Below are 26,266 nucleotides of genomic sequence, written 5' to 3'. Positions count from 1 at the left end.
CCAAAACAAACAAATGATGATTAAAAGGTATATATTAAGATTTATCACGCCATACAACGAGGGGTATGCAACCCAGAGCCACCAAAGCCTGGACTGGTTGTGCACTATAACCAGTCAGCTTCTACTTTTGTTTTTTTTAACTAAACAAGTTGAAGTTAGAAGCTGACTGCAACCTGATTGATCTGCAAGCCAATTGATCTGCTCCACTGGTAAGATCATTGAGGGGAATTAAGTGTGAAAGAGAAGACTAATTAAATTAACATTAAAGTTGTTCCAGTGGCAGGTTTTTTTTTACCTTAATGCATTCTCTGCCTGGACCGCCAGTGGGGAACCCAAAAAGAAGAGGATTGGGCTGCTCTGTGCAAAACTATTGCACAGAGCAGGTAAGTGTAATTTAAGAAAAAAAAAACAAACATGTCATAACCTGTAGAATCACTTTAATAACTCATTTGTAAAGAATGATACTAACCATTTAATATTGGCCATCACCAGCACCCATACAGGTGTCCATGTAAACTACGATTAGATTATTCTTGCTTTCCTTCTACATGAAAAAGTGATCATTTAGAACCATAAAATAAGATTCAATAAACTTACAACTACGATGTTGGTTTAAGTTTATTTGAAATCTTTACCTGGGAGATAATAAGGTAAGCCTACATTTTTCATTTTAAAGCAGGTGAACGACTTTTTCTTGGTGAACAGTTATCTTATCTTGGAAATAACCGACAATTTATTTCTAAGCAATGGAGAAGGTGTTCATAAAGAAGATGACTGAACTTGGTGTCAACTCAACAGATCTTTGTAAAGTAGAGGATTGGTCCAGTATATCACTACCTCCTTTTCCCAACTCCGCTCTTGCCAACTTTTCCCCCTATGCTGGATTTGCTGGAAGATTTTGAAGTAAACAGTCTCGTCATAAACTCAGACACATCGGGCAGCTCTGGGTTGGAGTTGAGCATGTTCATTGACTGTTCCATTTCCTTAGGAAGAGATATGCATTTACAAATGTTTAATAATGTTATAGATATAAGTTTCTCTGTACTTGCTATAGTTTTTTTTTAATTTCCAATAGTATATTAAGGACTTTGTCTTCTACACTAGGCAAAACAGAAGGCACATCCCCATCAAGTGATAATATACAGTACCTGCATGTATTGAACCAATCCCAGGCCCGACTAGAAAAAAAACCTCAAGATTTGAATGACAAAGTCCTATGGTGTTAAAAGACAGAGCTTGGGCGTTAAGTTAGAAACTGGTATGTCGAAAAGAATAATTTCCCATTTTGCTTGACGTCTGACTGGGCAAGAATAGGAATTTCTTGCTCTAACTACAAACTTGGGAACCTTTAAATGTGCCAGGAGGCCATCAAATTCACTGTGTGCCCCATTGTAGACAAATCTACCGAAATATCACATGATTGAAGGACAATTCACCCAGGTCAACGCATAGACAACTCAAATTCCACCTACCAGTTTTCCCAGTCTAGGAAAGATCTGGTACCTGGTGTTCAACCCAGTGAAAGATGTGCTCATTCTTGCACTGCGGACTGATTTTTTGTGCCTTCTTAACAGTATACGTATGTTCATCTCACAGCCTCTATCAAGGAGAACATTAGTGCACACAGAGTTTAGGACTCCTCTCTAGCAGAAAGTTTCCTTGGGGTGGGGGGAAGATAGGAACTATTTTGTATCATATTGACACCACTTCCCTTAATCCCTGTATTAGAAATATTGTTGAAACAGATATTGTCCTGTTGTCCATAAGTAGAGATAGACCTTTTATGAATGACTGAGTTTTGGATTTATTAGAGCATTTACAATGTTACATAGTTAGTCTGGTTGAACTAGATGGACATGTGTCTTTTTTTTCCAGACACATATACCTGTCGCAAACGTGCGCATCAGAGATGGACGCGGTTCAACCATTTTGGCCTCAACCTCCATCTTGGCGGAGGAATTCCCCCTCCTGATATATGTTATTCCCTCATTCTCGTTCCACCCTCCCTTCCTGAGAGGCACAGTGACAGATGTGTGTGTGTTAAGTGTCACAGGCCAGATCCCAGCAGGGAGCCACGTGGTGCAGCACTGCCCAGAGAACATGTGTAATTTCACACCTCGTGAAAAGATAACAGAGCCTTCCCAGGAGTTGAAAGGGACTCTGGGCTAATAAACTTAACTCAGCATAGGTGACAGAATTAGATGAACACTTCTTGAATTACTTTTTCCCCTATGTTTCAGATCTTGGAATATGAGAGACTTACATTAAAACCAGACATCCCGTCAGATTGGCTAGGAGCAGGTGAACCGTTTGATGGGTCATTCGAATTATCTCGGACCATCAAGGGAGCCGAAACATAGAACTCGAACCGTACCACATATAATTTCATAATTCATATCTAAATAATCCTCAGGATTATCTGCATAATAAAATACCCACGGGTGGACTGTAGCTTGTGCAGCTGGGAAGTTATGAACCAGAATATGAATGATGAAAGATGTGGGCTCCAGTTTAGGGAACCGCCCGACGATCCCTCCCTGCACAAGGGATTGGTTTGTTACTTCAGAACCACCCCCTGCTGGGAAACTTTAAAACAGACTTCAATTCTCCCTTCCTTAGGCTTGACAAACATCTCCCATTTTTCCATCCTAACAGCGGGAGATCAAAGCACCATTCTGCTCTAAAAAACTTGGATCTGCTTACATCAAAGGCTTACTGGCAAGTAACTTAACCCTTCTCTCCGTTATCTCTTTGCTGTGTGCTATGCGGTTTCCTATATATATATATATATATATATATATATATATATATATATATATATATATATATATATATATATATATATATATATATATCTTAGTTACATCTTCTCTGTAAATATTTTTATTGCACCTGTTTGACCCTTTTAGTAATAAATCTCTCTTTCTGAAAGTGTTGAATTGTTTCTATAACTCTTAATTGAAATTTATGAATCCCTGCCTTTAAAAAGACGCTACTGCTCAATGACCGGTTATGCGGTTATGCGGACGATTATTTCAATTATTATAGTGTTCTAGCGATATTGCAAGTTTCCTCTTTCTCTGATCAAAAAGGAGGTGGTGGCAGTGTGAAGGGGTTAATTGCGTAATTAACCTGACCCAGTAACAATCGCTCACATCGCAGGTACATAGATTGTAGTCCATTAGCTGGAAAATCTTTGTGCAGGGTGCGACTGGGCGTGTTATTGTTACGCACCTCACATCGCGGTTTCGGTCACGAGTTCTGTGAGAAGGACTGGGGTCTGACGCCGCGATCGTGACATATTGGACGTCACGATCGTAAGATTGTCGCATGTTGGTGGCGGCGATCTTGTAAACCGTGACAATACCCAGTTGATCCAGAGGAAAAAAAATCCAATAAAGCTTGATCTAATTTGCTCCAACTGGGAAATATTCCCTGGACCAACTTTACCTATACATATTAGTATCCAGTTGAGCTGGCCACATTTTCACAGTTCTTACTGTGAAGAAGCCTTTCCGTATTTGGGGAATAAATCTCTTTTCCTCCAGAAGTCCTCTGCGATTACCTGTGAATAACTGTAAACCATGTTCACTATATGAACCACTGATTTATTATACATGTTGATCATATCCCCCTCAATCTCCTCTTCTCAAGAGAGAATAAATTCAGTTCCTCTGAACTTTCCTCATAGCTGAGCTCTTCCATGCCTCTTATCAGTTTGGTTGCCCTTCTCTGTACTTTCTACAGTTCCCCCACTATCCTTTTTGTGAATTGGTGCCAAAACGGAACTGCATATTCCAGATGAGGTCTTACTAATGATTTGTACAGGCTGTCTCAAAGAGTTAATTCACAGTGGTGTGAGGGTTAGAAGCTCCCAACAGTGTAGTTCTCTAGTCTGCCTTTTCCTGCAGCACAGCAAAGACTGCCCTAGGGCAACTTTAGGCTGAAATGATTATATCTAAATATCGTTCTCAGAGTGCCAAATCTTGGGAGTCTGGTATGAAAAAATGGTGACTGCTGTGGCAAATATTAAGATTCTGAAGGACCAATATGACAATTCCAGCCTCTGTCGATAAATAAATATCCATATTTTAAAGTTTTAAACCCACAGAGCTCATTTATGCAGAAAAATAACCACTAGATCTGGTGTACCTTTTGTTTTTGTCTAGGATTCAAACTCTGTAATGCAGTTATGAGCATGTCAACCTTTTGTTACAATTTAGGGTGCAAGACACAAACCAGCACCAAAGAATAGGTGCTGGTGGGTTGAAGTCATAATACATCTAACTTCAAAATTAACTACATTACAAATGGTAATTACCCGTCTCATTTCTGGGTCACTAGTGTTCACAACTTTAGGAAGCAGCACGAAGATCAGTAGCGGCAGAACCATCATCATCACCTGTGGAATTAAAACAGAAAAAAATTAAGTGATAGGATATAAGTTAAATTTTCCCTGTTTTCAGACTAGAAGATATGGTTTAACAACCAGGGATTGAATAATAAAACCATACTGTTCAGTAAAAATAAATAAAAAAAGAGGCTGGAAAACTAAAACAGGTGAGAATCTTCACACTATACATAACATTTGTGTGGGTATGGCAAAAGGTATTATTTAGCACAGTTCATAGCTGGAGTTGTAACACAATGCTGGCAAGACCAATATGTCAATGTTACCCTGATTTTATTTTTAGTGGGCTAGGTACTAATAAGTTGGAAATGTAATGGATGGCTAGCACTCCGATGCCACTATATAAGTTACGCAGTTCTAATACATATAACCCCAGCAGACAAACTAGTAATTAACCACTTGCTATCCAGAGGATTTACCCCCTTCCTGACCAGGCCATTTATTGCGATACAGCGCCGGCTTATTTTAACGGACAATTGCGCGGTCATGCAATACTGCACCCAAATTAAATTTATGTCCTTTTTTCCCCACAAATAGAGCTTTTTTTCGGTGGTATTTGATCACCTCTGCGTTTTTTTTTTAAAAAAAAAACAATATTTTTGACTTTTTGCTATAAAACATATCCAGTAAAAAAAAAAAATGTAAAAATCAAATTTCGGCATAAATTTAGGTCAAAATGTATTCCGCTACATGTCTTTGCTCAAAAAAATTCCAATACGTGTAAATAATTTGGTTTATGTGAAAGTTACAGCGTCTGTAAATGGCAGTATATATACTGGAATTTTTATTTATTTACTTATACTAGAAATGATGGCAATCAGTGAGTTATAGGGGGACTGCGGAGAGCATTCTGACACTGGGGGGAAATGACACTGCCACTGACATCACCAGTGACACCACTAATAAAAAAGCACTGACACTGTTCTAATGACACTGGGCAGGAAGGGGATAACATTGGGGGTAATGAAAGGGTTGACTGTATGCTGTTTTACTATGTGTGCTGTGTGTTTTTTACTGTGTAAGCATGATGCTTTGTATTGCTCTGTTATGCAGAGCAATACAAAAGCAGCATGCTGGTGCTAACGGGAGAAATCTGTGGTTACATACAGACCTCTCCCCTGTCAGCGTTCCTCAGCGATTGCTAGGTGCTGGCGAGGAATCTCTGGTCGGGTCCCGGTGATCAACAGCTGTAGTCGCCAATGGTGGCACGTGCCCCCTACCTGTAAATGCAAAAATCACACATTTTGCACAGCCCTGCTGCCGTAGTTCTGCTATAGGGCGGCAGGGAAGCGGTTAAACACGGTGTGCTTTCAGTTTGGTAGCAGGATGCTGACAAGTCAGTTTTTCAGGTGGACCTTGTAGCCCCTATGGACTAGCAGTGAAAACAGACAGGGGGACCTAATTGGACCCTTTGTTTAGCTCTTGTTAACTGCTTGCCGACCCTCAGCAGTGTTTTTACTGCGGCAGGGCGGCACCTGTGCGCACAGCGCCGTCTTTTAACGGCGCTCTGCAAAACAGGTACAGGGCACAGGTACGGGTAGGGGGGGCACAGGCACGAGGCACGTGCCCCCCCTACCCGTCCCGCAGATCGCAACAGCGGGAGTCCATCACCGGATCCCGGCGGGTCATTAGCCTCCGAGTGTCGGCGATTACCGGTAATCACTGACAGATAGCAGAGATGCAATGTAAACACTGCAGCCGTGCTGTCAGTTTAGAGCACGCTGAACCTTAGAGAAGACTTTATCTCTCGGGATCAGCGTGTTTCGGTGAAGTACACCCCCCCCACCCACTAGTAAAACACTCCCCTCACACAGTTAACCCTTTAATTTAATAAAAAAGGTAACCCCTTCCTCCCAGTGCCATTAGTACAGTGTCAGTGGTTTTATTTTTTGCACTGATCACTGTATTGGTGTCACTGGGGATGTCAGTAACCCCAAGTCAGTTCCCCCCCAGTGTCAAAATGTCCACCGCAGTCCCGCCATAAGTCACTGATCATTGTCATAAATCACTGATCACCGCCATAAGACGCTGATCCCGCCATTTGTAGACGCTATAACTTTCACGTAAACCAATTAATTTACACGTATTGGGATTTTTTTTAAAGCAAAGACATGTCGCAGAATATATTTGGCAAAAATTTATGACTAAATTTGATTCTTACATTTTTTTACTGGACATGTTTTATAGCAAAAAGTCCAAAATATTGCTTTTTTTTCTCAAAATTGTCAAGACGCAAAAAAAACGCACAGACGATCAAATACCACCAAAAGAAAGCTCAATTTGTGGGAAAAAAGGATGTAAATTTAATTTGGGTGCAGTGTTGCATGACCGCGCAATTGTCAGTTAAAGTAATGCAGCGACGTAACACAAACTGCTTCTGTAACCGCTTCCTGACCGCCCTATAGCAGAAATACTGCTACATGGCGACATGGGTGCACAAAAGTGTGTAAGTGTGTAAGTGTGTGTGTAAGTGTGTAAGTGTGTGTGTAAGTGTGTAAGTGTGTGTGTGTGTGTGTAAGTGTGTGTGTGTGTAGCGCTCCTGTGGTTTTCACACCCCTCCCAGATAGCCTCAAATTGCCCATCAGTACACCAGTCATCACATTTAACCCCTTGATTGCCAGGAGCACGCTCCTGTACAATATACCTCCATTGCTAGTATAGTGTCTGAACGGGTCAATATATTTGATCAGATCAGCACTATACCAGCGTACACATTAGTATAGCGTCCCCAAAAACGCAGCGTTAGCAGGATCAGCCCCGGCACCTGCAATTAGCCCCTATGCTTACCCCCCCCCCTTCTCCCCCAGCAAGTGCAGTGTCAGTAGGCCCCGGTCGCTTGATACATTGCACACAAAACCACAGTGTTCGCAGAATCAGGCCTGATCCCTGTTAGCACTTGCCGGTAAATTTTGATGACTCTCATATGCAGCAGAGTGCCAGTACTAGTGCCGCTCTACCTTTTGGTGAACTGGTACTCACCAGCGGTCTAGTACATCTTGGTCTTTCTCATACCTCCTTGATTTTTGGAGCTGTTTTTCACAGAATATTTGTAGGCATTGATTGTGGATCAAAGCAAATTTATATGCACAACAATTTATCGCCGCCAACCCAAATTCAAACCTTGTCAGACTATTCGGATGGAAACTCACTACGGTTTTCGAATTTACATTTTTTTGGGGGCCTAACCCTCAACATGGGCGTTACGAACAGAAATGAATTGCGGTTGTATTGGTCCGCAGACCCGATTCATCATATACCGTGTTCTCTGCTGCCATGGGCAGGCATAGATATGAACGTATAATGTGTTTTATGCATTTCAACGACAATACACTCTGTCATCCTTGGGGTAACCCTGAATTTGACCGGCTACACAAAATTCAGCCCCTCGCTTGATTGGTTTGATTAATGTAAGGGCAAAGGAGATAACCAGAGTCTGATAGATCCCAGATTTATCAAAAACGAATATATGACAGTGCCCATTGAAGTTATAGGGGATATTTGCATTCCCTGTGATAGCATTAAAAGTGATCAAAAAAAAAAAAAAATCGCCCCTCCCATGCACGCACACCTGTGTGCACAAGCCTTGACCCTGTGCCGGTATGTAAATAGCGGTTGCACCATGCATATGAGGTATTGCCGTGAAAGTCAGATCAAGGACAGTAATTCTAACACTAGACCTCTTCTGTAAATCTAAAATGGTAGCTTTTAAAGCATTGCCTATGGATATCAAAAATGTTTGCAGTTTGTCGCCATTGCACGGGGCATGCGCAGTTTTAAAGCATGTCATGTTTGGTATCCGTTTACTCGGCATACCATTATCTTTTATAATTTACCAAATAATTGACCAATATATTGTGTTTTTGTGCATTAAAAGTAAAAAAAGTGTATTTTTTTTTTAAATTTGCTTTTGAAAAATCGCTGCGCGATTACTATGTGCCATGAAAAAATTGTAGTACCCACCATTTTATTCACTGGGGTATCTGCTTTAAAAAAATATTTGTTTGGGGGTTTAAATTAATTTCCTAGCAAAAAATACTGATTTTTTTCATGTGAACAAAAAGTGTCAGAAAAGGTTTGATCTTCAGGTGGTTAGAAGAGTGAGTGATGTATGGCATAAACTTCTAATTCTGGGCAAAAAATGCCCCCACCCCCTAAAACGACCCCTTTTTGGAAAGTAGACACTCCAAACTATTTGCTGGGAGGCATGTTGAATCAATAGAAGAATTTATTTTTTTAAGTTCTTGGAAAATGACAAATTTTTTTTTTTTTTTTTTACACAAAATTGTCACTTAAATGATTTACTGCTCACCACATGTGAGAGACGTTTTGGCAGTTTAGTCAAGTACAGGACCCCAAAATCCAATAAGCACCTTCAGGCTTTTAAAAGGGCTTTATTTCCTCATTACACTTCCACGGGACTGCCCGAGAAGGCCGTGGAAGGCAGCGGGGGAGGGGGGCATTGTCTCCCGCTGCTTGTAAATGCAATCCTGCAGCTAATTAGCCACTAAGATTGCTTTTACATGAAAGCCAATCACCGGCTGAAAAAAACGATACCAGGATGATGCCTGCAGCTGAAGGCATAATCCTGGTATAACCAAAGTCCAGTGATGTACCAGTACATCGCTGGTCCTTGTTGGTTATATGTGCTATGTTCTTTTTTTTTTTTTTTGTATGCAGCCTGTGGACTGAATGAAAAAATTAGAAGAAATCTCTGCCAGAAAAAGTGTGTGGTATGCCCACCATTAGAATATACCGCCCTGCATCCACCCACTTCTAATGGTGGGCACACATTAGGTCACACTTTGCCACAAGAGCCAGTTCCAAGATTGAACAAATGTCTAAATAGTGGCACGCTTGAATAAAAATTGTCCACGTACAAGTGGTACCCATATGGAAAAAGGATGACACCAAGTCCCAAACTATCTTGCCACTGCTCCCCATGTAGTCTGGGCATCCAAGGGGCTCCACGTGACTATTTTTTCCCTTGTAAATCCAAAACTTATAAGTATAGCCTGTTGTCCTTTCACAGGTCTTCTACATCTTTAAGAACCAGCAAACACAAATGCTCCTGCGCTTGGGGATGGACTCGATGCAGGCTACAACCACATAAGGAATGTCCTGGAACATGCACACCTTGCTGCCCTCAAATGGACCAGCTGGGTCAACACTGCGCTGAGTAACAGTCCGCAATAGGAGTATAGACATCCAAAAGGCTGACGCGTTTCAAGGACTTGCCTCTTCCTCAGAGCCAACTGACCAAATGTCTGCTCCCTCTTTTATATGCTCACTACTAGTTAAACCAAAGGTCACATGGGCCATCCTGGACACTCCCCTGTGCAGGTGGAGGAGTCACAGGGGCAATTGACATAGTGTAAGTAAACACGAAAGGTCTATAAAAACATATATAAATATATATGTGTATAAATAAAACCATTGAAACTAGTGACAATCATAAAATCACATGAACCATAAGAAGTGTGCACAGTGAAAAATAAATAAGTGGAAAGTTACACATATATATAAAATAAAAATCCTTCCCTGGTGATGCACTGCACTGTTCGCCTTTTAATAAATGGATGGATGGATGAGCAACGCTACGAAGCTGCCTAGTGCTCTGCTTGCCATAGACAACCATGGGACATGGATTTAATATAGAGAGTAGATCTGAAAAACACATTATATTCTCATACCTATGCCTGGCCATGGCAACAGAGAACACGGGCATATGATGAATTGGTTCTGTTGACCAATACAACAGCAATTCATTTTTTTTTAGTAATGCCCATGTTGAGGGTTAGGCCCAAAAAAAATATAAATTCAGAAACTGTAATGAGTTTCCATGCGAATGGTCTGGCAAGGTTTGAATTTGGGTTGCCGGCGATAAATTGTTGTGCATATAAAATGCTTTCATCCACAATCAATGCAAACAAATCTTCCATGAAAAACAGGAATAGTTAAATTTGCTGTTTCCACCTGAATTCCGGGTTGAGCAGTGAATGGGGGGAAGTACAGGTGCTGCAGAATTTGTGGGCTGCCAACTGGGATTTACAAGCACATCCGGAAGGATACTAGGGATACCTGGAGATGTCAATTACAAAAATGCTTGTCGGCAGATTTTTTTTGGCATGGCGGTTATTTAACCTGCCGCCCTATAGTAGAAATACTGCTACAGGGCAGCAGGGCTGTACAAAATCATATACATACACGTAATTTGCATTTCCAGGTAGAGAACGTGCACATGCGTGCCGCCATTGGCGGCTAGGCATGTCAATCATTGAGTCCCAACCAGAGATTCCCCGCCGGCACCCTGCAATCACCGTGCAAAGCTGACAGGGGAGAGACCTGTGTGTAAAAAAAAAAAAAAAAAAAAAAACAAAAAAAAAAACAGGTCTTTCTCCTGCCAGCAAAGGACATGCTGTTTTGTATTTCTTGCAACAGCAGAGAAATACAAAACAGCATGACTCCAAGGTAAAACAGCACACAGCACACACAGTAAAACACACACAGCGCACAACTGTGCAGAAAACAGATATGTGGACTGCAAATACAAGCAATACAGCATCTAAAAATCAGTCTTGTACTGTTCCCATTGTGGAAAAACTGTGTATTAGTGTGTTATTAGCTTAGACAGCAATGATGTCTGCTAAATGTCAATCAGTTTGAAGTAGGTGTTACTGCAGTGATGTGCTGGCTCTATGTGATTCCGCCCAGAGGTCTATGTTTCAAAGGGTTAATAAACCTTCACATAAGCAGGGGTGCGGACATATTTAAAAAGACTACTAAAAAAAAAAACCTAATAATTTTAACCAAAACCATAATTATATAAGGATTTATCAGTGCACGGTTTTATTCCTACTACCCCCCTGCCTGTCTTAAGCGGCGCCCAGAACAGAGAGGGATATATGCAACCCCATAGATAAAGGCCCACTTCCGTGAGGCCACATATATGCCCTGCTGCTTTCCCGCAGCAGAGCTAAAATGTGCAGAAAAACCCCACCTGCCCGGCACTTAGAACTGCATGTCCTGGGCATCGGCCGATATGAACTGCACATCCATAAGCCCACTAAAGTGACTAGTGTCAAGAGATACACAGGTATAGTTATGTATAGTTGTATAGTTTATATTTTCTGCATCGCTGTGTATCTGCAGCCCTCTCTACTCAAAAGACTTTCAAAGCACACAGATCAGATGGTATTGCTCAGCTTTCTTGGAATAGGGGCAAAGGATATGATGTCACACACTAAGTGGAGGGAATGGACACATTCCCCACTACAGTTTCATTGGAAACATGCATATCTGAGGCTGTCAATCACCTTCTGTGTGCAGGTAAGGGGAGGGGCCACCACAATGGATTGCCTAGTGTTCGAATAAACTGTCAGAAGTGACACATACAGACTGCAGGGGAAGGAGAGAGCAGCCAGGATCCACATCAGGTGCCATAGATTGAGGCAGGTACGTTTTAGATGAGTTTATGCTTTGTTCATTTTTCCTTTCAAAAGGTTTACTTCCACTTTAAGGTAGAAAGCTTCAGATACATGTTAAAAAGGGAGGAAAAACTGCTCATCAAATGGAATGTAGAAACAATAGGATTGCTACAAAACTGAAGTTCTGTTTTAATACACTGAAATCAAACAACAAGCTGATTCAGCACAAAGTAACCTACCATTGGGTTCATAAGAAAGTCTGTCCACCCCCAGGTCTCTCGCTTGATGAAATAGGAATGAGGACCTGAAGATTTCATCTGGAGAGGGTATGGTAACCGAACAACTTCTGAAGTTTTGATGTGATTTACATATCTGGCCCTTGAGAGAGTTACAGACAGAATTACAAATTCAGTAATACTGGTCATATATAGATTACAGTAATTCAAGCTAAAATATTGCATGTGGAAAATTCAAATACATTTCAAATATATCACACACACACTAAAATTTAGGTTAATGTTTGTGAAACGTGAGGAAAATCATGCAAAAATAAATACAGGCACACGGCTGTCCCAATAATTCTTAATGATACCCCAAAACAACTTGCTTTCATGCGCACCAAAACAAAAATGGTAACAAAGTGGTGCAACGTGATTTTAAAAAATGTCATTAAAAAAAAGTGTTTCTGCTGAGGCCTGTAGCTGGAGTTTTGTGGAGGCAGCCCATGTTCCTGAACGTTACGCAGCCACTGTACAAAACAACCACATGTCCTAATTTGACACACAAAGAAGCAGGTGCCCTACTCCAAATGCAGACAGTGTGAATTTGTATTTTGGCAGATGTGCAGGGGTGGCTGCATGTCCTCAAACTGTGGTCTGTGTTCATACAGCCTTTGCATCCCCTTTTAGTAGCATTGGCTGCTATGTAACTCCAGCCCCATAAACAAATGGCTTTTTCATACTGTACAAGGCCTCAGTGTCTGTGTGAATGAGGCCTAAAATAGAAATTTCCTATCACTTCTCACTGGAGTAAAAAAAAAAAAAAAAAGAAGAAAGAAAAAAACCTGGCAGGAACTTTAACCATCCCCTATTTTATCCAAAATGCAAAATAAAATGTAGGCTTTAGATGCAGTATCATTTAACCCTTTTGCTGCCTTTTTTTTTTTTTTTTTTTTTAAAGAGTACAGTACTGTGCAAAAGGCATAGGCACGTGTGAAGAAATGCTGGAAAGTGAGAATGGCTTCAAACCACCATCAAATCTTACACTTGCACAAAGTCAGGGATTTTGTCTTATTAGTCAGTGTATGATTAACCAATTATACCAACCAGGTGCTAAAGATCATCAATTTCATACTGTATGTATATTTAAAAACAGTCATTAATTGAAACAGAAAATGCTTAATACTGGGTGAGAAACAGGGAAACTCTGCTACGGGTTGTGGAAGAACGTTTCATATCACAGGTATACACCATGGCAAGACTGTGTACAGCAGCAAGACACATGGTAGTTATACTGCAAAGATTTCAAAGAAGGAAGGAAACTTAATGCAGATGAAAGACACACCATGCCTACTTCCCTTTGACTTCGGAAGATGTCCAGCAGTGCTATCAGCACAAAATTGGTGGAAACCAGTGGGACCCAGGTACCCCTACTACTCTCTGTCTGGCCAGAAATGGTCTTCTTGGAAGAATTGCAGCCAAAAAGCCATACTACTGACACATAAACAAGGCTAAGCGACTCAACTATGCACGAAAACATAGGAACTGGGGTGCAGAAAAAATGCAGCAGGTGCTCTGGACTGATGAGTCAAAGGGAGAAATATTTGGCTGTAGCAGTTTGTCCACCAAAGGGCTGGAAAGCGGTACAATAATGAGTGTCTGCAAGCAACAGTGAAGCATGGTGGAGGTTCCTAGCAAGTTTGGGGCTACATTTCTACAAATGGCGTTGGAGATTTGGTCAGGATCAATGGTGTCCTCGGTGCTGATAAGTACAGGCAGATACTTATCCATCATGCCAAACCATCAGGGTGTGTGATTGGCTCCAAATTTATTCTGCAACAGGACAACACCACCAAACTTCCAGCCAATGTCATTAAGAATTATCTTCAGTGTAAAGAAGAACAAGAAGTCCTGGAAGTGAACCAGAAGGATTTAAGGCAGCCTACATCCACAGAGGTTCTGTGGTTAGTTCCCTTAGATGAATGAACAAACTACATGCCAAGCTCCTTCAAAAACTGTGTAAAAGGAAACCTAGAAAAACTGATGCTGTTTTGAAGGGAAAAGGTGGTCACGCCAAATACTGAGTTGATTTGGATTCTCTCCTGTTCATTTACTTCATTTTGTTAATTGATAACAAACCATTAACACTTATTTCTGAAAGCATTCTTAATTTACGGCATTTTTTCCACATCTGTCTAAAACTTTTGCCTAATAGTGTATATAAGAATAGGTTGCATTGAATAAAAAAACATGTCAAAACACATGTCAAACTGCACATTCCCATGAAAATGTACCCAAAAATGTCCATAGGCGTTGTTTTAAATCCGTTTACAGCTCGTCAATTTCGGGTTAAAGAGGTAGTAAACCACAAAAAAATAACTTGCCGAGAGAAGTTTTATAGATTTAAGAGCATAATATGCTAGTATGCATCGCATACTAGCAAGTTATGAAAGACTTACCGGAAAATGTAACCGTCCAGTGGAGCGCTGTCACAGCTCCAAGGTTTCCATCTCCGCCCGGTCTTCCTTCCGGGCTCCCAGACAGCAGCCATTTGACTGGTTGAGCCACAATGACGTGTCTCCTGCACATGCATGCAGGAGTTCCAGCCATGGCACGGCTCTCTCAATGAACAGTACACCGTCCATTGAGAGCGCAGTGCACATGCACTGGTGACATCAACGGTGTACGGCCTTCCAGAGGCATTCCCTGCATTTAAAGCAGATTTATACTCTATTTTTTTTTAAATGGTCTCCCAAAGGTGTTTGCCAGAATGTGCTAATACGTTGTGCATACTGGCACATTATGGCTGACCTACCTGTCAAACGATCCCCTCCAGCACTGCGCTGTAAGGGTTCCTGCTGGTCACCTGCTGCCATCTTCAACCAGTCTTCCTTCTCGGTCTGGTCCATTCAGCTGATTGAATAGCCAGGCTGTAATGATGACACTGCTGCACATGTACAACGGAGCCACAAAATCACAGCACAGAACAGTGCCGCCATAAATTGCTCAGTGTACTTTACCACTAACAGGCAGAGAGAACAGAAGAGACCAATCGGGTCTTCTCTGTCATAAAGACCCTACTTGTCAGCTGTTTTTTCATTTTTTTTGCATTCACTTCCGCTTTAAAAATTATTATGTATAAAGTTCACTTTATGATACCATGTGTACTGTTGCTTGCATTTACCACTACTGTGTATTGGATAGGATTAGGCTCTGTGAACCACTGGTGAATATGTTGATTTATACCTTTTGTGGGTCTGTCTTACTTTGGAGACTAATAAAAATGTATTGGACAAAAAAAAAAAATTTAACAATACGGTACTCGGTATCGTACTATTGAAAAAAAGGGTATCGGTGCGTCCCTACTAACAACAAAACCTGTGTACATGAAAGCAGACAGAACTTTGATGATAGCATTCATAAAGAATTTTGAGCTAGCCTGTGCTAAAGGTTTCAATCACAAAGGCTCTTAATTACCTCATTTTACCCTTTGAAGTTATATCCACTCGGACTGGCTCAAATCGATAAGCTGGAGACACAACGTCTACTACATAGGAACCTGGAGGAACATCATGGACCACAAAGCTTCCATCCATCCTAAAAAGCAACAAGGAATCTTGTAAATGTTAACAAAAAAAAATGTTTGTTTGTTTTTTTGGACAAAGTGAGCAAGGGTTAAAGCCTCTTCTTTTCCTCCCAAAAAATGTCAGAGTAGACGGAGCTGGGTCAAATAAAAAATAGTTGAGGATCCTGTGGGTTCAGATAAATTTAAATGGAGGTAAATGCTGTAAGCATTATGCTGGCAAATCATGTATGCTGAAGGAATCAAAGAAATATGACTGGAGCACAAACTATCAGTAGTCTATGCTGAAGGGACCAAAGAAATAAGAATGGAGCACAAAACCCAGAGTAGTAGTCCAGACATAAGTTTATTAAAACAGAGCCATTCCAAATACACTAATCAGCCATGACTTTGTGACCACCCACCCAATATTGAGTAGGTCCCCCTTCTGCCACCAAAACAGCCCTGATCCACTGAGGCAGTGATGCCACTAGACCTCTGAGGGTTTGCTGTGGGATCTGGCACCATGCTGTCAGTAGAGATCCTTTAAGTCCTGTATGTTGCAAGGTGGGGCCTCCATGGATCGAACTTGTTCTTCCAGCACATCTCACAGTTGTTTGATTGGACCTAGATCTGGAGAATTTGGAAGCCAAGTCAATACCTTGAACCCGTTATGTTCCTCAAACCATTCTTAAACTATTTTGCAATGTGCATTATCCAGCTGAAAGAGGCCACTGCCAGAAGGGAACACCATTTCCACAATAACGATGTTTAGGTCAGCAACAATGTTTAGGTAGAAGGTGTGTGTTCAGTAACACCGACATGAATGGCGTTGATGACCATTTTTTCTGCTTCCAAAACATCAGCTTCTTGGACAATATTGTTTACTTGCTACCTAATATATTGTACTAACTTTCAGATGCCAATATAACAAGATGGTGGAGAAGGATCTGGGAGTTCTGGCAAATCATAACCTTAAATGGCATGCAATGCCAAGCTGCGGTTTCTAAAGCGAGCAAAATCCTCTCTTGTATTAAAAGAGAGAGAGAGATCATTTTACAGGGATAAAATGATCTCTCGAGTCTATACCTCTTTTAATACAAGAGAGGATTAAAATCAGTAGTAAGACCACATCTGGAATATGCAGTTCAGTTTTGGGCACCAATTCACAAAAAGAACATTGGGACAATAGATGACTCCCAATTCATTGTATACTATTGAGTTGATCTCTGTGATCCCATGGTACAGACAGGACCAATCAGAGCCCAGCTGTACCATGTGATTAGCTGTGGCCAATAACAGCTACTCAAAATAGTACACACTAAATGAATGGATTTCATTCAGAAAATATGGTTGCTTACAACAGTGATCACAGTTATAAGCGATCATAGTGTGCATAAAAAAAATCCTAATCATTTCCCCATAGTGATCCTGGATATGATCCTGCAGTGTAACAGTAAAGAATTTTTTTTTCTTTTACATACTGTGTCAGTGTCCCTGATCACCACCACACTAGTTATATGATGATGCTGTACTGCACTGTTGACAGTATGTACAAAAAAAAAAAAACATTTTCCAAAACATTGTGACAAAAAAAAAAAATCAAAAACTCACAATGCCTCTTACCAAATACCTTGGACTGTCTACTTGCCAAAAAAGGGTCATTTGGGAGAGATCTGTAGCGTCCTGACATTTTTTTGGGCCTCAAGAAATCTGTACTGTCGTGACATTTTTGGGCCTCAAGAAACAGTACATCAAGATTGATTAATTTTCAGATATACAGTGCTCAGCATAAATTAGCACACCCCAACAGATATGTCATAAAACCTTAACTTTTGGGGAAAGTATCCCAGGAAGCTTTTTTGCCAACCACGAGAGTGAAAGGCAAATATTTGTGGTGACACTTGCCAAAGTATTGAAAGTGATTGTAGAGGAGAGCAAGCAGCTCTGTGTCTGCTCTGCAGCAACGGAGCTGACACAGAGCTGTCATCCTCTTGCTCAGAAGAGAGATCCCCCGCTGAGCTAGCGGATTCACTAAAGGGGTCCGTTCCGTGTGAAAGGACCCTTAAGAGCAAAGCTAAATTTTAGAAAACAAAATCCTAATTAACAAGAATTCAACTACAGGGGAGTCTGTATTCATTAAATAGGCATCCTGCAGACAGTAGGTTATTACTCAAAGAAAACCCCTTCCCATTTCATGCTGTCAGCAATGGCCCACATGGAAGAGAAGTGTCAAAGAAAATTAATTTCTTTACACAAGAAAGGTGAAGGTTACAAGATCAGCAAAGCTTTACTTATCAGTCAGAATACTGTAGCAAAAGTGATACAAAACTTTAACAAAGATGGAAATGCAGCCATCTCACAGAGATGCCCAGGCCTTCCACAGAAGTTAACACGTTGACAGGAGCATCTTCTGGTGAGAAGGGTTGAAGAAAACTGCCACGGAAGTTCACTGCAGTTAGCTAAAGAAGTAAAAAGCCAAACTGGGGTGATTGTTTCCCACGACACAATGACTGCAGAGGAATGGTATGCATGGGTGTCGTCCACGAAAGAAGCCTCTCATAAAGCCCCTACACAATGAAGCCTGCCTAGAATTTGCCAGGGTCCATGCTGAAAAGAAAACCACTGGGACTCTTTAATCTGGAGTTATGAGACCAAGATAAATGTTTTTGGAATGGATGGCTTCAAAACTGTATGGTGTTGCAAAGGTGAGGAGTACAAAGAAAAAATGCATGGTGCCTACAGTGAAACATGGTGGTGGCAGTGTCCTTCCGTGGGGCTGCATGAGTGCTGCTGGGGTCGGGGAGATGCACTTCACTGATGGTATCATGAATTCACATATGTACTAATCTATGCTGAAAGAGAAGGTGCTACCATCACTCTGTGCCCGTGGCTGCTGCACACGTTTCAAACATGAGAACGATCCAAAACACACATCTAAGGCCACTGTTGCATTTCTGAACAACAACAGGGTGAAAGTGGATCAGTGGCCAAGTACTCTGTCTCCTGATCTGAACCCAATCGAACATCTAAGTTGAGTATCACTCTCCATCCAGCATCCAGGCACTAAAAGAGATCTCTCTCGAAGAATGGAAAAAGATGTCGCAATATGTCGTCAACTTGTTCATTCCATGCCTAGAATACTTTGTGCTGTCCTTACAATTCATGGAGGTCATACAAAATACTAGATGTAGTAGTTTTTGCTGTGGGGTGTATTCATTTTGCATCAATTTGAATAAAACTGAAGATTTTGTAATCTAAGTTCTATTAGTAACCTTACTTTCATTTAATGAGCTAAACAAATGTTCTATAAAACTCAGTTTTGTAAAAATTTTGGAAATTGTTTTTGTGTTCATTAAGATATTGATTAAAATCTTACTTTTTCAAAAAAGATGTACTCATTTATGCTGAGCACTGTATATATACACCTATATATACACACCATAGTTGTCGGACTTTCCAACAGACTAAGTAATATGTATTATTTACATCTGCCCTAAACCAGAAGACGTTATTTCCAGTCTCCCAGATCACAGAGGCGGTCAGGTCTCTGCTAACCTCTATGGCCAGCTGCCACAACTTGTCAGCTCAGTTCCCAAAGAGACAGGTAAGCCCGAGAACCACCGGAAAGCAGCGTGAGGGGGGTTGCTTCTAAAATTGATCCAGAGTCTAATTAGCCTCCTGGATCACTTTTATGAGAAAGAGCAGCGGCTGCAGAAAATTTTTAATACAGGGGTTATGTCATACTGCTGCAGTCATAACCCACATAAAAACCGTGATGTATATGTACAGATTGCGGTCTTGAAGTGGTTAAGTAACCACTTGTTCTGGCCACCCCGCCCCCAGTCTCCTTTCACGACCCTGTGCTGTCCAGTCAAATCCTGTGAGGTGAGAGCAGGGGGTGTGGCCGAGCTGCGTTTAGTGTTTCTATGTACTCACAGAGCCCGGCTCGGAAGCATGCCCACATGGGGGCACCCGCAAGAAAGCGTGGAGAGCAAGTATTACCTTTTTTTTTTTGCCTTCATTTTTCAGCAAAAAAAAAAAGTACCTTTTATATCACTTTAATGCTTGGTTCAGATCTGTGCGTGCTCATTTCATGGGTTGGGCAGCCCATTCATTTCAATGGGCTGCCCTATCTGCGAGAAATGGGAGAAAAAAAAAAGTCCCAAATCCTTTTTTTTTTTCCTTTTAATTGAGCCACACCAAGCTGCATCCTCCCCATTCCCTCTCTTACCAATGGAAAATGAGTGGCTGAGCTGTGTTCTACCACCTCTCCAGGCCACTCACCTGGACTGTCCCAACAGAGCTGGATGGGGCTGTACCGATGCAGCGGCCTTGATGCTTTGCTTCACAGCATGGTCACTCAGGGTGCAAAGTTTGAAAAGTGGAACCTGTCACCCGCTGAGTCTAACGGGGCTGCACCGCAACCTCATGCAATGCACAGGATTGGGGCGTGGCAGTGGGGCAATATCTGATTAAAGCAGAACTATGAGCAAAACTTTTGTTTCAAATTTTGGATAGAGCAAGGGAGGGTTACAACCCCTGTCCGAATTTCTTTCGCCATCTGTGTCCCATTGCGGAGATTTCCCTTCACTTCCTGTTCCATAGCCAAAAAGGAAGCGAGAGGAAATCCCTACAAATTAGCCACTTGCCATCTGCCCAATAGCAGATTTACTAACCGTGATATCGCACTTCTGACATAGGGGGCGTGCACGCTTCTGTTGTGATTGATGCCAACACCCGCTGATCGTCGAGGACACTGACAGAACACAGCTCTGCCTTTGTAGACAAGGCAGAGCGGTGTCCTGTCAGCAACGATCTGGTAGATTTTCTTTCCCTGCAAAGGGAATAAAATCTAGCAGCTTGCCTGGTAAAAACAGCACACTGTATACACAAAACACATAGCTAGGCACACAGTTAACCCTTTGATTGCCCTAGATATTTAACCCCTTCCCAGCCAGTATCATTAATACAGTGACTGTGTATATTTTTAGCACTAATTACTGTATTAGTGTCTCTGGTTCCCACAAAGTGTCAGTTAGTGTTAGACTGTCACTAACTGCTATAAGTCGCTGATCGCCGCCATTACTAGTTTAAAAAAAAACAATCCCGTATATATGACAGTTTGTAGACGCTATAACGATTGCACAAACCAATCAATATACGCTTATTGGGATGTGTTTTCACCAAAAATTTGTAGCAGAATACATTTTGGCCTAAATTTATGAAGACGCTTATTTTTTTTTTATTTTTATTGAATATGTTTTATATCAGAAAGCAAAAAAAAAATTTTTCTTTTAATTTTTGTTGTTCTTTCATTTATAGCACAAAAAAAAAAAAAAAACACTGATTACCAAATATCACCAAACAAAGCTCTATTTGTGGAGAACAAAATTAACTAAATTTCATTTATGTACAGCATTACATGACCATGCAATTAAATTTACGCAGCACCACATAGCAAAAACAATGGCCTGGTCATGAAGGGGGTAAATCTTCCGGAGCTGAAGTGGTTAAGGATAGATTCACATCTCTGTGTGGTGATTGATGCGTTTAACACGTTTGCGTTTTCTTCTTCCCGATAGCAAAGTAATGACTGATGCCACTTTGATGTAACTTTGGATGGGTGCGCCTTTGAAGCAACTTGGATGCTACTTTGATGCTACTTCAGTGCCACAGTGTAAAGTCGCATCAAATTCACACTACATGAACAGAACTGTCATACATTCCTATAAGCACAAAAAAAAAAAAAAGTTGCACCCATCCAAGGTTGCAGCAAAACGACAGCAAAGTTGCATTAACCACTTTCCCTCCATAAGATTTATCCCCTTCCTGACCAAGCCATTTTTTGCGATACGGCGCTGCGTTACTTTAACTGACAATTGCATGGCCATACAATGCTGCACCCAAATGAAAATCATGTCCTTTTTTTCCCCACAAACAGAGCTTTCTTTCGGTGATATTTGATCGCCAGCACGGTTTTTATTGTTTGCGCTATAAACAAAAAAAGACTGACAATTTTGAAAAAATAAATATATATTTTTGACTTTTGCTATTAAACATGCCAAGTCAAAATTTTTTTAAAAAATGAAATTTCGGCCAAAATGTATTCTACTACATGTCTTTGCTAAAAAAAAAAAATCCCAATACGTGTAAATTAATCAGTTTACATGAAAGTTTTAACTTGTACTTTTTTTTTTTTTTTAATACTAGCAATGGAGGCGACCAGCAACTTAGAGGGATTCTGACATTGGGGGGAACTGACTTGGTGTCACGGACATCCCCAGTAATACCAATACAGTGGTCAGTGCTAATAAAAAGCACTGACACTGTACTAATGACAATGGGCAGGAAGGGGTTAACATCTGGGGCTATCAAAGGGTTAACTGTGTGCTGTTTTACTATGTTGAGGGTTAGGGACTGATGAGAATGTACAATATATATGTAAAGCACTGTGTAAATTGATGGCGCTATATAAGCACCTGTAATAAATAAATGTTGTCTGTGTGTTCTTTACTATGCAAGCACGCTGCTTTATATTGCTCTGCTATGCTGGTGCTGATGGGACTGATGCGTGCCTACAGTTGCAAGAAAAAGTATGTGAACCCCTTGGGATTACGTGGAGTTTTGCATGAATTGGGCATAAAATGTGCTCTGAACGTCATCTAAGTCACAATAGAAGAACACAGTCTGCTGAACATAATAATACTACACAAACATTAGATGTTGCCATGGTTTAATTGCACATAACATGTAAACATTCACAGTGCAGGGAGGAAAAAGTATGTGAGGCCCTAGCTTAATGACTTCTCCCAGAGCTAATTGGAGCCAGGAGTGAGCCAACCTTGTCTCCAATCAGTGTGATGATATTGGATGTGTTGCTGACAGCTGTCCTGCCCTTAAAAAACACACACCTGTTTTGGGTTTACTGGTTTCAAGAAGCACTGTCTGATGTGAACCATGCCTCGCAGAAAAGAGCTCTCAGAAGACCTACGATCAAGAATTGTTGACTTGCATGAAGCTGGAAAGGGTTACAAAAGTATCTCCAAAAGCCTTGATGTTCATGTGTCCACGGTAAGACAGACTGTCTACAAATGGAGAAAGTTTAGCACTGTTGCTACTCTCCCTAGGCGTGGTCGTCCTGTAAAAATGACTGCAAGAGCACAGCGCAGAATGCTGCATGAGGTAAAGAAGAATCCCAGAGTGTCAGCTAAAGACCTACAGAAATCTCTGGCACATGCTAACATTTTTGTTGACATATCTACAATAAGGAAAACATTAAACAAGAATGGAGTACATGGGAGGACACCACGGAGGAAGCCATTGCTGTCCAAAAAGAATATTGCAGCATGTTTGAAGTTTGCAAAAGAGCACCTGGATGTTCCACAGCACTACTGGAAACCAAGATTGAGTTGTTTGGGAAGAACACACAACACTATGTGTGGAGAAAAAAGGCACAGCACACCAACATCAAAACCTCATCCCCACTGTAAAACATGGTGGAGGGAGCATCATGGTTTGGGGCTGCTTTGCTGCCTCAGGGCCTGGACGGATTGTTGTCATTGATGGGAAAATGAATTCCAGAGTTTATCAAGACATTTTGCAGGAAAACGTACAACCATCTGTCCGCCAACTGAAGCTCCGCAGAGGATGGGTGATGCAACAGGACAATGACCCAAAGCATACAAGTAATTCAACAAAACAATGACTGCAACAGCACAGAATACGCCTTCTGGAGTGGCCCAGTCAGAGTCCTGACCTCAACCCGATTGAAATGCTGTGGCATGACCTTAAGAGAGCGATTCACACCAGACATCCCAAGAATATTGCTACACTGAAACAGTTTTGTGAAGAGGAGTGGTCCAAAATAACTCCAGATCGTTGTGCAGGTCTGATCTGCAACTACAGGAAACGTTTGGTTGAGGTTATTGCTGCCAAAGGAGGATCAACCAGTTATTAAGTCCAAAGGTTCACATACTTTTTCCTTCCTGCACTGTGAATGTTTACATGTTATGTGCATTTGAACCATGGCAACATCTAATGTTTGTGTAGTATTATGTTCAGCAGACTGTGTTCTTCTATTGTTGTGACTTAGATGACATTCAGAGCACATTTTATGCCCAATTCATGGAAAACTCAACGTAATCCCAAGGGGTTCACATACTTTTTCTTGCAACTGTAGCTATGTGTTTGGTGTATACAGACCTCTCCTGTCAGTGTTTCTCGGTGATCGCTGAGTGCCAGCGGGGAATATTTGACCAGGACTCGGTGATCGATGGCTGTAGCCGGCAGTGGCGGCACGAGCTCCCTACCCGGAAATACAAAATTACATATATACGTGATTTTGCACAGCTCTGACACCCTGTAGCAGTACTTCTGCTATAGGGCAATCAGGAAGCGGTTAAAGTCAATACTTTCCTATTTGGAAAAAAAAAACACGCATCAGAAAACTCAATACATGTGTCTCTGCAGCATGTCCATTGAAGTCTACTGAACCAAAACCACACCTTTAAGCTTCATTCACACCTTCACATCTTCTAAACAAAAGCAAAATTTCAGATTTACAAAACACAGTAAAAACATGTCAGGTTTGTGGTGAAATTTATTGTTAATGGCAGCTCAAACGTGCCAAGCAGATGAGCAGTCTGTCACAGGAACGCGACAAAAAAAAAGCAAAAATGAACACAGCAAGAAGCTACGCAAGCTACTTTGTTGCATTTACCGCGTGTAGCGCAGCCCATTGGGATGGCTAGGCTGCTCAGTGCAGCAAACACTAGATGTGAATGCGGCTGAAGACAACATGGAAAACCCCTAAGCTGTGCGTCATCTCCATTCGCATGGCGGATTTGCTGCACATGCAATTTTTATGTCACACACATAGGGCAGCCAATCTGGCACAAAGTCGCTCACGTCGTTTTCTGCCACGTTCATTTTTGACCACACATTTTGCAGCGTTTGTTGCTTGTTTTCACTCCTGGCAAAATGCGCCAGCGTGCCACGTCTGGGCTGCAGCTAAAAGTGAAAGGCACTGCAAACGTGACGCATTTTTACTGCTTTTTGTAAACAGATGCGATTTTGCAAGCGTTTACAAAATGCAAAAGGTGTGAATGGAGCCTGAGCATTGAAAGCATGCCAGTCTGCACCGTGAAGCTGGCTGAAGGTCAGAGAGCGAGCAGGGCACACCTACCGCAGGAAGCCGATGTAGTCCTCTCCGTCCACTAACACCCGGGCCCGGCTCACCCACTCCTGAGGCCTCACTCCAGGCACGACGGCTCGGCCTTCCACCTTAAACTTGTCTCCTCCAAACCCCGGGCTTATAGTCTCCAAATCAGCCGAGCACAGCGACCATAATGAACAGAGGAACAGCAAACCTCCCGAGCTGTGGGCCATCATTGTAAACATTCTAAGCTACGCCGGTTCTCCGCTTACTTCCTCCGGATGTGGACTGTACACTAGAAGATGATGTGTGCTAAGGCGGATATGACTTCACTTCCTCAGTAGAATATAGTGGTCTTCGGGAAAATGGCCGCCGTCAATGAACCAAAACATTTGCTGTAGCCTGTCAGTTATATTTTTACAATACACGCAAAAGAAAAAAAAAAATCTTTGAAGTAAAACACAGTAGGCACTTGTCATTTCTTTGGTTCACTTGACTTCAGTAGCTGCAAGGTTTTACCCCCTTCATGACCAGGGCATTTTTGCTCTTCAGCACTGATCTACTTTAACCACTTGCCCTCTAGAGGATTTACCCCCTTCCTGACCAGGCCATCTTTTACGATATGGTGCTGCCAGGGCGGACTGACAACTCATGGGGCCCCCTGGGCGATAGGGGATCATGGGGCCCCTGTGTCCTTGCCCAAACTCAAAGCCTATGAAAAAGGTACCAGGGGCATCTCATGGGGCCCCCTACTGACCCCAGGCCCTCGGGCAGTGCCCAAGTTTCCAAATGGTCAGTCCACCCCTGGGTGCTGCATTATTTTAACTGACAATTGTACGGTCATGCAATGCTTTACCCAAATGAAATTTATATCCTTTTTTCCCACAAATAGAGCTTTCTTTTGGTGGTATTTTATCACCTGTGCGTTTTTATTTTTTGCACTATAAACAAAAAAGACCGACAATTTTGAAAAAAAAAATGTTTTACTTTTTGCTATTAAACATGTCCAGTAATTTCGGGATAAATGTACGCCAAAATGTATTCTGTGACATGTCTTTGCTAAAAAAAGAAAAAATCCCAATACGTGTAAATTAATTGGTTTCCGTGAAAGTTATAGCGTTTACAAATGGCGGTATATATACTGGAATTATTATTTTTTTTATACTAGTAATGGCAGCAATCAGTGACTTATAGCAGGACTGTGGCGGGCATTCTGATACTGTGGGGAACTGACTTGATGTCACTGACATCCCCAGTGACACTAATACAGTCATCAGTGCTAATAAAAAGCAATGACACTGTACTAATGATACTGGGCAGTAAGGGGTTAACATCTGGGGCAATCAAAGGGTTAACTGTGTGTGTGCTTTACTGGGTCAGCACATCGCTTTGTTATGCTCTGCTATGCAGAGCAATACAAAGCAGAGTGCTGGAGCGGACAGGGTAGAGATCTGTATTGTTTACACAAAGACCTCTCCCCCTGCAGTGCTACTC

At 41.6% G+C, this 26,266-nt stretch overlaps 1 protein-coding gene across 1 annotated transcript; it reads right to left on the bottom strand.

The window, feature by feature from the left end:
- Window positions 1–420: 420 nt before the first annotated feature.
- On the bottom strand, window positions 421–25,088 carry EMC7 (ER membrane protein complex subunit 7). Its single transcript, XM_089681492.1, has 5 exons — window positions 24,803–25,088; window positions 15,531–15,650; window positions 12,075–12,213; window positions 4,322–4,402; window positions 421–983 (listed from the first exon to the last, which is right to left on the bottom strand). The coding sequence occupies exons 1-5, from the start codon at window positions 25,015–25,017 to the stop codon at window positions 834–836; spliced, it is 705 nt and encodes a 234-aa protein (XP_089537618.1). The 5' UTR covers window positions 25,018–25,088; the 3' UTR covers window positions 421–833.
- Between the last annotated feature and the right edge of the window lie 1,178 nt (window positions 25,089–26,266).

This window comes from Staurois parvus, unplaced genomic scaffold (genome assembly GCF_062004578.1).
Source record: "Staurois parvus isolate SC_StPar_1 unplaced genomic scaffold, SC_StPar_1.0 ptg000267l, whole genome shotgun sequence".
Taxonomy (NCBI): domain Eukaryota; kingdom Metazoa; phylum Chordata; class Amphibia; order Anura; family Ranidae; genus Staurois; species Staurois parvus.
The sequence above is the reverse complement of the archived record's forward strand: the minus strand, read 5'-3'. Positions and strand labels throughout refer to the sequence as shown.

Coding starts and splice junctions, on each gene's coding strand:
- EMC7 (XM_089681492.1), bottom strand. CDS start 25,017: ATGTTTACAATGATGGCCCACAGCTCGGGAGGTTTGCTGTTCCTCTGT. Junction 15,651..24,802: donor GACTACATCGGCTTCCTGCG/GTAGGTGTGCCC, acceptor GTTGCTTTTTAG/GATGGATGGAAGCTTTGTGG. Junction 984..4,321: donor GTGACCCAGAAATGAGACGG/GTAATTACCATT, acceptor TCTCTTCCTAAG/GAAATGGAACAGTCAATGAA.